The sequence below is a fragment of the Tursiops truncatus genome, chromosome 12 (assembly GCF_011762595.2).
Source record: "Tursiops truncatus isolate mTurTru1 chromosome 12, mTurTru1.mat.Y, whole genome shotgun sequence".
NCBI lineage: Eukaryota > Metazoa > Chordata > Mammalia > Artiodactyla > Delphinidae > Tursiops > Tursiops truncatus.
Window position 1 is genome coordinate 51,288,950 of NC_047045.1, and position 17,127 is coordinate 51,306,076.

Genomic DNA, 17,127 nt, shown 5'->3' on the forward strand with positions numbered 1-17,127 from the left:
TTCTATAGACCTTCATCTATTAATAAGAGGTAAAGTGTGGGGCAGAGTAAAGAGTTGGGATGGGTAGCTCATACCAATTAGACAAAATGAAGAACTGAAACAGTTATTAACTACTTACATGTTCATGACCAATATGACATGAATTATAGGTGAACTACTAAAGACAATGACTTTTAACCAACGATTTATCTTTTCCTTTTAAAATGTAAAGCACAAACATGAAAGGACTAGAAATACTTTATTTGATGGACTCATACGAACAGATGAGTTTAGTTAATATTTTTCATGTGCTCTTATCATTGTAACTTTAAGCAGATAAACCTTAACAATTATTATTAATATCGTTAACATCATAATTCATTTGTCTAATTCTAATTACAAGAAATTGTCATATTTAACTTTTTTATCAAATAGTTTTCATAATGAGCGTGAAAGAAACAATAAAATAATATAGAAATGCACTCAGAGGGAAAAGTACTGCCACATCCAAAAGTATTATTTCAGAAAATGTTTTTTATGTCATATCTGTATTAAGATATTTTGTCAGTCTCCACAGTACATCTGTGAGGTATAAGGTTGTTTGTCCTGAAATCCCTATTTTACACACAGGGAAACAAGCGCAGTATGTTTAGCAAATTTTCCAAGGCCACATATTGTGTCAGGATAGCGCTGGGAAAAGAATTTATCGCTGATATTTTTCTTATATAGTCCAGTGCCTAACACAGTGCCCTAGAAAGAGTAAATGCTCAATAGTCACTGAAGGAAAAGAATGAAACCATTCTTCTCTATGAAATTGAGAAAACTGTCATATTTGCTCTCTATTCCTTTAGTCATTAAACTGGACAAGCTAGGGCAGCAGTTGAGCAATAAACTTCATCCACTGTCCTTTCCACAAGTTTTCATTATTACATGAAGAGGCTTTACAAGATGGTACCATCTGGTCAGTACTGAAGTTACACACTTCTAGGCACCCCACGTAAGGAGTGTCATTAATCTTGGTTCATTGTACCATTGGCTTTTGTGGTGTAAGTTAGGTCCACCAGCCTGTGGCCAAGATCAACTTTTCACAAAATTCATTATTAATAATTAACATGTTAATTAATAATTAACATGTTACTAATGTCCTACCCTAATGATAGTCTAGTAAAACAGAGTTCTACATCTTGGAGCTAAAAAACTTAGTTGCAGTCCTTGAAAATAAATGACTTGGCTAGTGTCGGCTCTGTCTACTTCAGACTTCGCTGAAGATAATTATAAAGCCAGAAAGAATAACTCAATTTATTTCCTGAGTTAATGTGTCATAAGTTGAATTGCAACTGTAAACATGATAAAGGTCACAGTGGCATGACTTCTACTTTTATTTATTTAATTATTTTGGCCACGCCACACAGCATGAGGGATCATAGTTCCCCGACCAGGGATGGAACCCTTCCCCCTTGCAGTGGAAGTACAGAGTCGTAACCGCTGGACCACCAGGGAATTCCCTGGCATGACTTTTAGAGTTGATAGAAAAATGTGGTAAAAAACACAAGTGTTGATATCACTGGGAGACAAAAGGATGGCAAAACTATAGTAGTTATTCCCAATGATGCATCATCAAAATAAGTTAAAGATTGTCATTCATTTCACTGACACTGGTAACCAATTACCTAAAAAATAAGTAAGACATCTCGTGAAGCACTTATGGTTAAAACGTATTCCTTCACCTCTAATGACATTCATATTTTTCTCTTTTGAGAAATAAAACCTGTTTAACTCCATAGAATGATCCTATTAAAGTGAAATGAAAATACTCTTGTATCTGTCACCCCAATTTAGTGATTGATCTAAAATTTCACCCAGGTGACATTTTCATTAGGGCACAGTCTGCAGAAATCTGACAATTCTACATCTCATTTGCTTATACTTAAACAAATGATTCACCAGACTTGCCTAACTGGATGGTGTATTTCCACTGGAGTGAATGTCCTAATAGTAATTCAAGACAAATCTTAGAGATAAGATTCATCAAACATTTCTACTCCATCTTATCATGTCTAAAGGTCAGAGATATTTTGAGCTCTAAAAGAGCATCATAAGGAACTTAAAGCATTCTTTGGTGCAACTGTTACTCATTTTTAGAGCATAGTCACAACTAAAATAGAGATAGACAGAAATCAAATCAAACTATTAAACATCTAAAAAAAAATGGTTCTGAAGAACCTAGGGGCAGGACAGGAATAAAGACGCAGACGTAGAGAATGGACTTGAGGACACGGGGAGGGGGCAGGGTAAGCTGGGATGAAGTGAGAGAGTGGCATGGACATATATACACTACCAAAAGTAAAACTGATAACTAGTGAGAAGCAGTTGCATAGCACAGGGAGATCAGCTCAGTGCTTTGTGTCCACCTAGAGGGGTGGGATAGGGAGGGTGGGAGGGAGGCTCAAGAGGGAGGGGATATGGGGATATATGTATAGCTGATTCATTTTGTTATACAGCAGAAACTAACACACCATTGTAAAGCAATTGTAATCCAATAAAGATGTTAAAACAAACTATTAAACATCAGCTTACTGGGTAAATTGAGTTTAGACACCTACATGATGCAAAAGAGCAGCCTTTGTATGAGCTCCTACACCCTTTAAACTTGAAGCATAGTCCGTGTTTTCACTTCAAAGTAAATATCTAACTGAAGCCAGAAATTTCATTTTGTCATTGTGTCAATTATGTTTAAAAGACCATTATTAAGTAAAATGTAACCTAATTTGTGAACAACCCTACAGCGAGTGGAAATAGAAAAATATAAGTACCCACACCCAGCAACAAACAAATGACAGATTCTTGAGCGCCAGACCCTCCAACTCGTCTACTTATCATTCGATCCCTTTGCTCACTCTTTCTTTCTACACCAGGCAGGAGGGTAAAATATTTTCAGAGAAATTCCCTGGACTATATGATTTCAATTGCACGTGCCACTCTGGACAAACAGAAGATCCTATTTTCAAAGTCTTAAAGCACTTGTAAGGGCTGTGTATATGTGTCTTATCGTCCTTGTTGCTTCTGTTCTGGAGTACTTGGTTGGCCAGAGCTCTCTCCAGGGCGGTGTGCAGGAGTGACAGGAAACTGAAATCCATAGCCATTGTATCCATCCAAGTAGACACATTGGAAGAAGCTGATGGGGCCTAAAGAATAGAGGATGATGATTTATTAAAACAAGCAGAATGTGATTAGGAACAGAGGTAAAACACTGTGAGGCAGTCTAATACAATACATATGGACATGGGTTCTCCAGCCAGATAGCCTTGGCAACAACCAGCAAGTTCCTCACATGTAAAATCAAGACAACAACAAAAAACCTCACAGAAATATTGTGGAAATTAAATAAGTTCATATATGTGAACCACTTGAAATCCTTCCTGGCACATAATAAGCCATTATTAAAATGATAATAAGAAAAGCCTGGCATAGAAAGTCAAAGTGTTTAGTTTATAGGAATCTAGATGTGCACAGTATTTGGAAAAACTGGTATGTAGTAACAGGTTTCAAAACATGAGCTTATCAATATGCAAAGTAACCAACTCGTGTGTGTGTGTGTGTGTGTGTGTGTGTGTGTGTGTGTGTGCGCGCGTGCGCGTGCGTGTGTTAATAACACCACAGAGAGTCTTGTGATTTGTAAAGTCTTGAGGTTTTCCACTTGCCCTTACTCTGGAGGCAAGCACTCTCCTGAGATGGCACAGTTACTCTCTAGGGCAGTGCCTCCAGATAGCAGCTCTGTTGTCAGAGTAGAAAACAACACAGGAAAGGAGTTAAAGCCCAGCGAGGCAGTGTGCGCATTGGATACGGCATGAGCTCTGGGCCCAGTGAGCCGAGGCTTCCAGGTAGCAGTTTTGTTAAGAGATGGTGAGTTTAGCCCCTCCTCACCATGATGGACCCCTACTGACTCTTCAGTGTGGTCCATTGTATCCATTTGCATTCTGTCAACCAACCACAGACTTCTTGCACATGGCCAGGAAAGAGAATGACAATTGCAGCTAGCGGTATGTGGGATATGGGGGTGAGGGGCGTGCTGGCCAAATCCATGTGAGCCTAAGGGTTTACGAAGTAGAATAAAGCAAAGTGTGTGTAGAAAGAAGCCAAGGAAAGCAACAAGGGATTATTCTGATTTCATCATCCATGATGTCAGCTGACTTTAATCATTGGGTTTTTAGTGATGAAAAGTTTGGAGAAATCTTGAGTTTAGTCCTTCTCCTTTCCACTCTATCTCATCCAGAATTGTTTTCTATTTTGTTCTAGCCTCAGACAGAGGCAGGAACACAACCCCCCTCACCCCTGGGTGTTGGACGGTTACACAGAAGGATGGCAGAAAACGGCAGCACCAGTACCAAAAGGCGAAGAGTCCATCAACAACAGGCTACTTTCCAGCTGAACCTTCTGATCCGTAGGCACTGTTCTGACATTTATTTTATTGATGTCAAATAGTTATTAGTGAAAATACCATCATAGCTGCCTATTCTAGATCTTATATAAAAGGCTCATGAATATCAAACTATAGAATTGCTTCATGGTAAGATGAAAATAGAAAATATTGTTTTGCTACAAGTAAATCCCAAAATGAACTTAAAGTACTTGATACCTTGGTGCTTTTTTTACTAAAATAATGGAATTATTTTATTTATTTACTTCTTTTTAATTAAACCTTTTACTTTGAGATCATTTACTTTGAGATACAGTTGTAAGAAATAATGCAGAGAGAGTCCACGTATCCTTCACCTAGTTTTCCCCAATGGTTAACATCTTTTCAAAATTATACTATAATATCACAACCATGAAACTGACATTAATATAATCCACCTATCTCATTATGTTTTAATATTTATTTATGAAATAAGAGATTTTGAGTGTTATGTGATAAAGCCACAATTTGTTATGAGTAGGTTAACAACTGGGAAAGCATTGCTATATAAGTCAGAAACATGCCCAGATTGACTTTATGGATTTTGCAACCATATCTGAAAGTATTAAAACTGCTTATTTCTTTATATTCCACACAACCTGATTATATGAAGGGTTATAATGAGTATCCCTCTTATCTGTTGCAGAAGCCCCAGCATCTAAATGGTGCCTAGAACATAGTAGGCACTTAATATTTGTTCAATAATTCAAGTATTAATACAGAACAGGAGGCATTTTCTATTATAGAGGACATTTTTCTAATTTCCTTCAGAAATACATCTAAGAAACATTGTAAAACCCAGAGAACATGATTGACATCATTTCCTCAGATAAATGTCTATTCTTTACTTTAAAAGCATTATGTGAAGCAAACTTAGGTTACACCTATTTTAAAAATTGCTTCCTTTAGTCTGTCCAGCAATGATTCTTATGCATATGTGAATTCAAGATGTATTGCTTTACCATCTGAAGAAAAATATCTAATTTAGAAGTACTGAAATAATGAGAATCTTGGACATTGAATTTTGTAACTGCATATGAATACTGATTGCATTCTAAAATCAACGATCCCAAAGATTGAACATTAAGAGCCTGCCATATATCGAGAACAATCCAAAAGAACTTTCATTCTTAGAATGAGTCTCTAAGCAATTGAATTGCTGAGACCTATTTCTACATTTTCTTCTTTTTGATATAAAAAATTTCAGCATATCACTTCAGCTGTCTTTTTACAAAGCAGACAGTAGCACGCATTTAAGCACAGATTCGGTTGGAGTGCTCAGGGTCAGAGCTGTGTAGAACGGTTTGCAATAAGTGCCACTTCCATCATTGCTTTGTAATTCCTCCAAATATGTGCCACTTGCCTGACGCAAAAAATGCAGAACTTCTCTTTGAAATGTAAGAGACCTACTGTAATGTTATTCTTCATGTCTGTGCTAAAAATCTTCTTCTTTTTCTTCTTAAGGGAGTCTAAAGTTTCAATTTATATATACCATCTACAGAATGCCTCAGTAGTTTTAATCTTTTTAAAAAAACTTACTTTTTTGCTTCTTTGTGGAAGACACATCTTCAGCTTCTTCTAGTAGATACAAAAATATGAAAGTAAATAACTTGTACATTCACAGCTATTATACAAATATGTAGGGAACTGAAAAATGCCAAAAAATGCACAGTATGAAAGAAACAGGAGCCACTTGCCCTCCTTAGAATATACTCTAGGTTCTTATTCAGATTCTGTTCAGCCTTTAACTACAAAATTTAGTAGGTAAGATCCAGGAGTAGAAGAGGAGGCAATGAAAGAAAAGAATGGGAAATGTTACAGGCGATTGTTCAGATAGAAACTGGTCCTGATGTTAATGGAGGGCTAGCTGACACCCATTCCTTTCTCAGAAGAGGTTTTTGATGCTCAGAGTTATAATATGGTAAGGATGGAATCTGGCTATGAAACAAACATTTTAGTCAAAATAATTTTAAATTTGTGAGAGACATAAGTTTTAATGATCATCCTTGTCCTGAAAGAATAGCAGCAGGCTAGTATTCTGTATCCTTTCCTTCTCTCATGTGATTCAAGGACTCTTTTGCTTGAGTGACATGCACCATGTGTATATCTAACAAAGGATAATTTGACACTATCCATTTGAACCCCCTTTCCCAGGTTAGAAGTTCTTAACTGGTGTCCACAGATGAACTTTTGCGAGTTTCCTGTAAAACTATGAAATGTTAAGATATGAGTGTGTGTGTGTGTTTCATCTAAAGCAGGTTTTAGATTTCATCAAATTCTAAATGAGTTCAAAAAACTTCCTTCTCAAAGTGTGATCCATGTGCCAGCAGTTTCAGCATCACTTGGGAAACTGATATAAACACAGTTCTTGGTCCCCAACCTCAACTTATTTCATTTTAACAAGATTTCCAAATGATTTGTGTATAAAATTGTTTGAGAAGCTATGGTCTAGAAATTTAAAAAATATATTAAAAGTTATAGTTCTTAATAATTCAATTTTTAAAAAATCTAAAAATTTTAGTATTCAAAAATATCTTAAGACGAGTGTAAATCATTTCATAAGAATCAGAAAACTATTCTCTTGTGTCTTTTCTCAAAGTGCTATTTTCCACACTGTCAATTAATTCCAGACACTGCCACAACACTTATATTTTGATGACAAGAACACCTCTTAGGCAAACTCTTATTGTCCACAGGCAAGTCTTGAAGTAGAACAGCAAATATCTATCATATAACAAGCCAAACTAGGAAGCCAGGAAACCCTTCAGGAAAAAAATGCATTAAATTAAATTAGTTGAAAACCTTACAATACAGATGAGGAAATTTAGTCCTGGAAATACTCGCCTAAGGTCATGTATCTGGTTGTAGCAAATTTTTCTGAGGTTTGAGATCTGTCTTCCTCCCTCCTTTCCTTCCTTCCTTCCTTGCTTCCATCTTTCCTCTATGCTATTGTTGCCAGCATAGGCAAGTTATCTTAGTTTTTCTTAATAAACACATCAATCTCATATTTGAACATTTATGTGAACCTCCTGCTGTCAAATAACATCTCCCCAATCCTTGGTGAAATGATAATTTTGAAATATTGCTATTGTAAGCAGATTGGCCAACTAATTATTCAATAATTACTTGTAAATATATCAGTGTCCACTTAGGCTTCAATATATGGAGATATATATATATATATATATATGTTTTCCAAATAACGTACAAAAACTGTTTGTTTACAAATAAGTCTACCTCTAAACATTGCCTAGGTAAAGCTGAAAACCAGATCAAGAATAGTTAAATAAAACAGACAGAAAAAATATTGCAGACTTAAGAGAAAACTCATAGTGAACTGAAGATAACAATCTTACCTTTAGCTTTCGTTGAAGCTGGTACATCTTCAGAATCTTCTCCTAGAGAGTAAAGAAAGACATATCAATTCATGATCTATTTCTCAGATTTCCCAAAGAGGAAATATTGTATTTAAAGGTTTTTAAGAGCTAGAGGGTCTCTTAATCTATAAACTCAGCATGAAGTGTCTCTATGAATAAGAACTTTGTGACAAATAAGGCAACTTCTCTGACTTGGGCAGAGGGTGGGGAGGAAATAGATGCTGTGCCAGGACTGTGGTCAGCAGGCCAGCGAAGTCTGGCTAGGGCAAGGAGAGCTTGCAGTGACCCTCCCAAACATGCTTGTCCTCCTCTGACTCCTAAAACTGCTTCCCGAAACCACAATCACTTTTGGAATTTCGGGAATTTGAGGTAAATAAATTCATACACGTATGGCAGATCAAGAGGAAAATCTCTGCCCATGTATTTTATTAGCTGACTGACTTCTGACAATCGTAAAGGCAATGAAAAGGCATTAAAAGCTGAACAAAACTCAAATATATAAATGATGACTCTTCAGGTGCATTAGGTGTATCGCTTGGTCTTTTGTGTAGTCTACTTAAAAGGTACATAGTGGAATAATGCAGGAGTAATTTTAAGTCGGAGATCATTCTAATACAATATAATTAAATGATCTTTAAATTTTTATATCAATTTTTTAGCACTTGTCATGATTGGAAAGAGGGTCATTTTTGTATTGTTTATTCAGATTTTGCATACCAGCTGTCCACAAATACAAAAGGGGTAAAATAAGTTAGTATACAAATTTTCTCTAATAGGGAAGAAATGTGACCTTCAGGAAGAGATGTTACTATGTAAAAGAACAAAATGGGAAAAAGAAACAAAATTGCTAGCATTTTTTATGGTGAATTATTAAAGTTTCAACCTGATTAGTTTTTAAAATATTTAAATACAGGCTTAACTCAATTAAATACTGAATTAAGTGACCTAAAACTGTCCTATCAACAATTATAAATCAGGGAATGATTAAACGATATTTTTAAGTAAAATAATACTTATTTTTTAAAGATATCAGTTCTTAGATGAATCAAGTAATAACTATATTTAATTGTGTAGTCAAAATCTGCTAATTTCTATGAAGGATGTTTACAAAATTAAAATGTTACAAGGTACTTGTACAAGAAATATAGATTTTACTTTTGTAGGTAATAGCACACTTAAAACTAAGGCACCTATTCTCTGGATCTATTTGTTACTCATGGGGAAATAAATATGGATAGAATAACAACCTAAGCTTCCTCTCTTTTGCAAAATCAGTATTCTGAACCAGAGTAAACTAGCTACAGGTGATAAAATCTGGCAAGAATGGAGTCACACGTCAATCACTCAGGCTAACCAGGAGAACAGAGGCACAAGGTAAACTGTAAGCCTAGGGCAATTGCCGTAGACATGCAATCTCTGTGTAAGCAACTTAACAGTAACAGTTTACTGATCTAGGAATACTTCATGCGATTGTCACTACTCAGAATACAAAAAATGGAGAAAAGCACTAAATACGTTTACTCTTGTAACTTGTGCCTTGATTGGGCAAGTGGTGGTTTGGACAAAATACTTGACTCTGAATGGATACAGTCATTATTATAAAAGAAGTATAAAATGTGCCAGGGGAATTTTGAGTGACTTGCTTTTGGCAGAGGGGTAGTTAGAAAGACTATGAAGAAAGACTAGATCCAGCAAAGGACAGAGGATAGTTGAGAAGCACGGTAAACGCTGAGGACGGTAGGAGAACCACATCTGGAAAGGTTGGATAAGATCGTCATGTGCAAGGTGTTTACAGATCAGGCTGAGTTGTCTCTATTTAATGTCACGGCAAATGAAGGTTGTTCAAGAGAGAAATAATATTTTAGATGTACTTAGTAAAAACAAGGCTAGAACATAAGAGAATGGATTCAGAGAAAGAAATTGGGAATGCATTTTAATAGTCAACCTAGAAACCATGATTTCTGCAACTAGGAGTCTCTGAAGGAGCTGAGAGTAAATGAGGCTTTCTATGCAGAGTTAAATAGAATTGGGCATGTGTGAGTGAAAGTGATGAATACAATAAGGGATAGCACCATCCACTATTTGAGCTTGGAGGAAGGTAGTGTTGCCATTCCCAGCAAGGAGGGAAACCTAAGAGGCACTTATTAGCTGGGGATCATGAAAAGTTTCGTTTTCTTTGAGTTCAGTTGTGGTGTTGGCCAGTCATGAAATTGCAAATGTCTAGAAAGAAGCAAGACAGAGAAGGCAAGATGTCTGGAAAAGTTTAGAATTGATGTGTATTGAGTTAATGGACAAAACTGGGAGAGTTGAGGCATCACTTTCTTTTTTTTTTGGCTGCGTTGGGTCTTCATGGCTGTGCATGGGCTTTCTCTAGTTGTGGAGAGCAGGGGCTAGTCTTCATTGCGGTGTGCGGGCTTCTCATTGTGGTGGCTTCTCTTGTTGCGGAGCATGGGCTCTAGGCGTGCGGGCTTCAGTAGTTGTGGCTCGCGGGCTCTAGAGCGCAGGCTCAGTAGTTGCGGCGCACAGGCTTAGTTGCTCTGTGGCATGTGGGATCTTCCCAGGCTTGAACCCATGTCCCCTGCATTGGCAGGTGGAGTCTTAAACACTGCGCCAACAGGGAAGTCCTGAGACAACATCACTTTTAATGATAGCAATAATAGTATTTCCTAACACTTACCGCATGCTGGGTCCTATTAAGTAATTTCACATGTATAGCACATTCAATCCCTACAACACCTCTCTGAGGTAGGTGCTCTTATTTTAAATCTCCTGTATAGATAGAGCAGAGAGGGGTTAAGTGCTGCCCAAGGTCATAAAATGAGTGAGTGGCAGGGCTAGAGCATGAATCCCAACTTGCCTGAGTCAGATCCACTTGAATGAGGATTTACATTTATGGCCCAGAGAGAGCACCTATAATGTCCCATCAGTTGTACTAAGCACAAATAGTAACACATTTCACCTCCTCAGCAAATCTGTGAGGAGGGCACTATTATTATTCCCATTTTACAGAAGGGATAATTGAAGGATAGAAAGTCAAGGTCCCAGAGCTAGTAAGTGGGGAAATCAGGATTCATACGCAAGCATTTGGGTTCCAGAGACTGTGTTGTTAACCACTATGCCATTCTACCTTTTGAGAATGGCCTTCTAAACTCAGTACTCTCTGATTCCAGAACCTATGCATTATATTGCTCAACAAGTATCTGCCAACATGCTCAGACAGAGTCAAAGTTACACGTGAGCCATGCACTTGTACAGAGCAGAGATAAAACAGTGTTCCTCTAAGCGTGGCCCTCTGCTCTTCCAACAATCTGTTTTCCTTAAGTGTGGACGAATACACGAGTTACCCTGTTGCCTTTGGAAATGGTAATGACGATGAAGAGGAAAGTATAATATCTGTTCTGTTTGCCTAGCCACTATAAGTAATGTAGGCAATCATATTCCAAATAATGAAGAATAAAAATGTATTATCTTGAGTTTCAAATTGTAGACTCCATCCTATACTTACATAGAAACTTAGATTCCAAAGGAACCATAAATATCAGGAAATCCAACTGTCCATCTAAAGCAGATGTGTCCACTGTAGCAGAGTCATTGAACAAATGGGAGTTCTTGTCTGTGTGGCTACGATTTTGATCTTCTGAACATGTTGGTATTACGGGCTGGCATTTGTATAGCTCTTTATACTCACTGAATTGGAGCTATAGACACAAGTTTTTAAGAGCTATTAGTTTGGGGAGACCTTCAAGATGGCGGTGGAGTAAGACGTGGAGATCGCCTTCCTCCCCACAAACACATCAGAAATACATCTACATGTGGAACAACTCCTACAGAACACCTATTGAATGCTGGCAGAAGACTTCCTGAAATGCAAGAAACTCCCCACGTACCTGGCTAGGGCAAAAGAAAAAAGAAAAAACAGAGACAAAAGAATAGGGACGGGACCTGCACCAGTGGGAGGGAGCTGTGAAGGAGGAAAGGTTTCCACACACTAGAAGCCCCTTCGCGGGCAGAGACTGCGGGTGGCGGAGGGGGGAAGGTTCGGAGCCGCAGAGGAGAGCGCAGCAACAGGGGTGCGGAGGGCAAAGCAGAGAGATTCCTGCACAGAGGATTGGTGCCAACCAGCACTCACCAGCCCGAGGCTTGTCTGCTCACCCGCCGGGGAGTGCGGGGGCTGGGAGAGGCTCGGGCTTCGGAGGTCGGATCGCAGGGAGAGGACTGGGGCTGGCGGCATGAACACAGCCTAAAGGGGGCTAGTGCACCACAGCTAGCCAGGAGGGAGTCCGGGAAAAACTCTGGACCTGCCTAAGAGGCAAGAGACCATTGTTTTGGGGTGCTCGAGGAGAGGGGATTAAGAGTGCCGCCTAAACGAGCTCCAGGGACGGTGCGAGCCGTGGCTATCAGCACGGACCCCAGAGACGGGCATGAGACGCTAAGGCCGCTGCTGCCGCCACCAAGAAGCCTGTGTGCGAGCACAGGTCACTATCCACACCTCCTCTCCCAGGAGCCTGTGCAGCCCGCCACTGCCAGGGTCCCGTGATCCAGGGACAACCTCCCCAGGAGAACGCACGGCGCGCCTCAGGCTGGTGCAACGTCACGCCGGCCTCTGCCGCCGCAGGCTCGCCCTGCATCCATACTCCTCCCTCCCCCTGCCCAGCCTGAGTGAGCCAGAGACCCCGAAGCAGCTGCTCCTTTAACCCCCTCCTGTCTCAGCGGGAACAGACGCCCTCAGGCAACCTACACACAGTGGCGAGGCCAAATCCAAAGCTGAACCCCAGGAGCTGTGCGAACAAAGAAGAGAAAGTGAAATCTCTCCAGCAGTCTCAGAAGCAGAGGATTAAATCTCCACAATCAACTTGCTGTACCCTGCATCTCTGGAATACCGGAATAGACAATGAATCATCCCAAAATTGAGGCGGTGGAATTTGGGAGCAACTGTAGACGTATGTGCATGCTTCTTTGTGTGAGTTTGTCTGTATAGCTTTTCTTTTACCATTTGTCCTAGGGTTCTGTCTGTCTGTCTGTTTGTTTCTGGTTTTGCTTTTTTTTAGTATAGCTTTTAGCACATGTTATCATTGGTGGATTTGTTTTTTGATTTGGTAGCTCTCTTCTTTCTTTCTTTTTTATTTGTTACATTTAAACTTTTAACAATTTTTTAATAACTTTATTATTTTTCTTTCTTTCTTTCCTCCTTCCTCCCTCCCTCCCCCCCTCTTTCCTTCTTTCTTTCTTTCTTTTCTTTTCTTTTCTTTCTTATTTCCTCCCTTTTTTCTGACCTGTGTGGCTGACAGGGTCTTGGTGCTCCAGCCGGGTGTCACGCCTGTGCCTCTGAGGTGGAACAGCCTAGTTCACGACATTGGTCCACCAGACACCTCCCAGCTCCACGTAATATCAAACAGCGAAAGCTCTACCAGAGATCTCCATCTCAACGCTAAGACCCAGCTCCACTCAATGACCAGCAAGCTACAGTGCTGGACACCCTATGCCAAACAACTAGCAAGACAGGATCATAACCCCACCCATTAGCAGAGAGGCTGCCTAAAATCATAATAAGGTCACGAACACCCCAAAACACACCACCTGATGTGGTGCTGCCCACAAGAAAGACAAGATCCAGCCTTATCCACCAGAACACAGGCACTAGTCTCCTCCACCAGGAAGCCTACACAACCCACAGAACCAACCTTACCCACTGGGGGCAGACACCAAAACAATGGGAACTATAAACCTGCAGCCTGTGAAAAGGAAACCCCAAACACAGTAAGTTATGCAAAATGAGAAGACAGAGAAAAACACAGCAGATGAAGCAGCAAGGTAAAACCCCGGCAGACCAAACAAATGAAGAGGAAATAAGCAGTCTACCTGAAAAAGAATTCAGAGTAACGATAGTAAAGATGATACAAAATCTTGGAAAAAGAATGGAGAAAACACAAGAAACGTTTAACAAGGATCTAGAAGAACTAAAGTGCAAACAAACAATGATGAACAACACAATAAATAAAATTAAAAATTCTCAAGAAGGAATCAATAGCAGAATAACTGAGACAGAAGAATGGATAAGTGACCTGGAAGAAAAAGTAGTGGAAATAACTACTGCAGAGCAGAATAAAGAAAAAAGAATGAAAAGAACTGAGGACAGTCTAGGAGACCTCTGGGACAACATTAAATGCACCAACATTCTAATGATAGGGGTCCCAGAAGAAGCAGAGTATAAGAAAGGGACTGAGAAAATATTTGAAGAGATTATAGTTGAAAACTTCCCTAATATGAGAAAGGAAATAGTTAATCAAGTCCAGGAAGCACAGAGAGTCCCATACAGGATAAATCCAAGGAGAAACAGGACAAACACATATTAATCAAATTATCAAAAATTAAATACAAAGAAAAAATATTAAAAGCAGCAAGGGAAAAACAACAAATAACACAAAAGGGAATCCTCATAAGGTTAACAGCTGATCTTTCAACAGAAACCTTGCAAGCCAGAAGGGAGTGGCAGGACATATTTAAAGTGATGAAGGAGAAAAACCTACAACCAAAATTACTCTACCCAGGAAGGATCTCATTCAGATTTGATGGAGAAATTAAAACCTTTACAGACAAGCAAAAGCTAAGAGAATTTAGCACCACCAAACCAGCTTTAAAACAATTGCTAAAGGAACTTCTCTGGGCAGGAAACACAAGAGAAGGAAAAGGTCTACAATAACAAACCCAAAACAATTAAGAAAATGGTAATAGCAACATACATATCGGTAACTACCTTAAATGTAAACGGACTAAATGCTCCAACCAAAAGACATAGACCAGCTGAATGGATACAAAAACAAGACCCATATATATGCTGTCTACAAGAGACCCACTTCACACCTACGGACACATACAGACTGAAAGTGAGGGGATGGAAAAAGATATTCCATGCAAATGGAAATCAAAAGAAAGCTGGAGCAGCAATTCTCATATCAGCCAAAATAGACTTTAAAACAAAGAGTATTACAAGAGGGACACTACAGAATGATCAAGGGATCAATCCAACAAGAAGATATAACAATTGTAAATATTTATGCACCCAACATAGGAGCACATCAATACATAAGGCAAATGCGAACAGCCATAAAAGGGGAAATCGATAGTAACACAACCATAGTAGGGGACTTTAACACCCCACTTTCACCAATGGACAGATCATCCAAAATGAAAATAAATAAGGAAACACAAGCTTTAAATGATACATTAAACTACATGGACTCAATTGATATTTATAGGACATTCCATCCAAAAACAACAGCATACACATTCTTCTCAAGTGCTCATGGAACATTCTCCAGGATAGATCATATCTTGGGTCACAAATCAAGCCTTGGTAAATTTACGAAAATTGAAATCGTATCAAGTATCTTTTCTGACCACAGTGCTATGAGACTACATATCAATTACAGGAAAAAAATCTGTAAAAAAATACAAACAGATGAAGGCTAAACAATACACTACTAAATAATCAAGAGATCACTGAAGAAATCAAAGACGAAATCAAAAAATACCTAGAAAAAAAGGATGAAAACACGACGACCCAAAACCAATGGGATGCAGCAAAGCAGTTCTAAGAGGGAAGTTTACAGCAATACAATCCTACATTAAGAAAGAAGAAACATCTCAAATAAAGAACCTAAACTTACACCTAAAGCAATTAGAGAAAGAAGAAACAAAAAAAAAAAACCCCAAAGTTAGCAGAAGGAAAGAAATCATAAAGATCAGATCAGAAATTAATGAAAAAGAAATGAAAGAAACTATAGCAAAGATCAATAAAACTAAAAGCTGGTTCTTTGAGAACATAAACAAAATTGATAAACCATTAGCCAGACTCATCAAGAAAAACAAAGACTGAAATCAATAGAATTAGAAATGAAAAACGAGAAGTAACAATTGACAGTGCAGAAATACAAAGGATCATGAGAGATTACTACAAGCAACTATATGCCAATAAAATGGACAACCAGGAAGAAATGGACAAATTCTTAGAAATGCACAAACTTCCGCGACTGAACCAAGAAGAAATAGAAAATATGAACAGACCAATCACAAGCACTGAAATTGAAACTGTGATTTAAAATCTTCCAACAAACAAAAGCCCATGACCAGATGGCTTCACAGGCAAATTCTATCAAACATTTAGAGAAAAGCTAACACCTATCCTTCTCAAACTCTTCCAAAATATAGCAAAGGTAGGAACACTCCTAAACTCATTCTATGAGGCCACGATCACCCTGATACCAAAACCACAAAGATGTCACAAGGAAAGAAAACTACAGACCAATATCACTGATGGACACAGATGCAAAAATCCTCAACAAAATACTAGGAAATAGAATCCAGCAGCACATTAAAAGGATCATACACCATGATCAAGTGGGATTTATCCCAGGAATGCAAGGATTCTTCAATATATGCAAATCAATCAATGTGATACACCATATTAACAAATCAAAGGAGAAAAACCATATGATCATCTCAAAAGATGCAGAGAAAGCTTTCGACAAACTTCAACACCCATTTATGATAAAAACCCTCCAGAAAGTAGGCATAGAGGGAACTTTCCTCAACATAATAAAGGCCATATATGACAAAGCCACAGCCAACATCGTCCTCAATGGTGAAAAACTGAAAGCATTTCCACTAATATCAGGAACAAGACAAGGTTTCCCACTCTCACTAGTATTATTCAACATAGTTTTGTAAGTTTTAGCCACAGCAATCAGAGAAGAAAAAGAAATAAGAGGAATCCAAATTGGAAAAGAGGAAGTAAAGCTGTCACTGCTTGCAGATGACATGATACTATACATAGAGAATCCTAAAGATGCTACCAGAAAACTACTAGAGCTAATCAATGAATTTGGTCAAGTAGCACAATCAAAAATTAATGCACAGAAATCTCTTGCATTCCTATACACTAATGATGAAATATCTGAACGTGAGATTAAGAAAACACTCCCATTTACCACTGCAACAGAAAGAATAAAATATCTAGGAATAAACCTACCTCAGGAGACAAAAGACGTTTATGCAGAAATTTATGACACTGATGAAAGAAAGTAAAGATGATACGAATAGATGGAGAGATATACCATGTTCTTGGATTGGAAGAATCAACATTGTGAAAATGACTCTACTACCCAAAGCAATCTACAGATTCAATGCAATTCCTACCAAACTACCACTGGAATTTTTCACAGAACTAGAACAAAAAATTTCACAATTTGTATGGAAATACAAAAGACCCCGAATAGCCAAAGCAATCTTGAGAAAGAAAAATGGAGCTGGAGGAAT

The 17,127-nt window shown here is 38.4% G+C and overlaps 1 protein-coding gene across 9 annotated transcripts in view; it reads right to left on the reverse strand.

Annotated features, from left to right (window-relative positions):
* Positions 1-221: 221 nt before the first annotated feature.
* The window catches only part of TRDN (triadin), a 373,465-nt gene continuing 356,559 nt past the window's right edge, over positions 222-17,127 (reverse strand). For 7 of the 9 annotated variants that reach the window (XM_073789556.1, XM_073789557.1, XM_073789553.1 and 4 more), the window contains 3 exons: positions 7,792-7,833; positions 5,975-6,013; positions 222-3,164 (listed from right to left, as the gene is read on the reverse strand). In XM_073789556.1, coding sequence (XP_073645657.1) covers positions 3,025-3,164; positions 5,975-6,013; positions 7,792-7,833 — 221 coding nt within the window. In that variant the 3' untranslated portion in view covers positions 222-3,024. The remainder of the gene's footprint in view (positions 3,165-5,974; positions 6,014-7,791; positions 7,834-17,127) is intronic. The other 2 variants (XM_073789551.1, XM_073789550.1) reach the window with 1 other exon arrangement.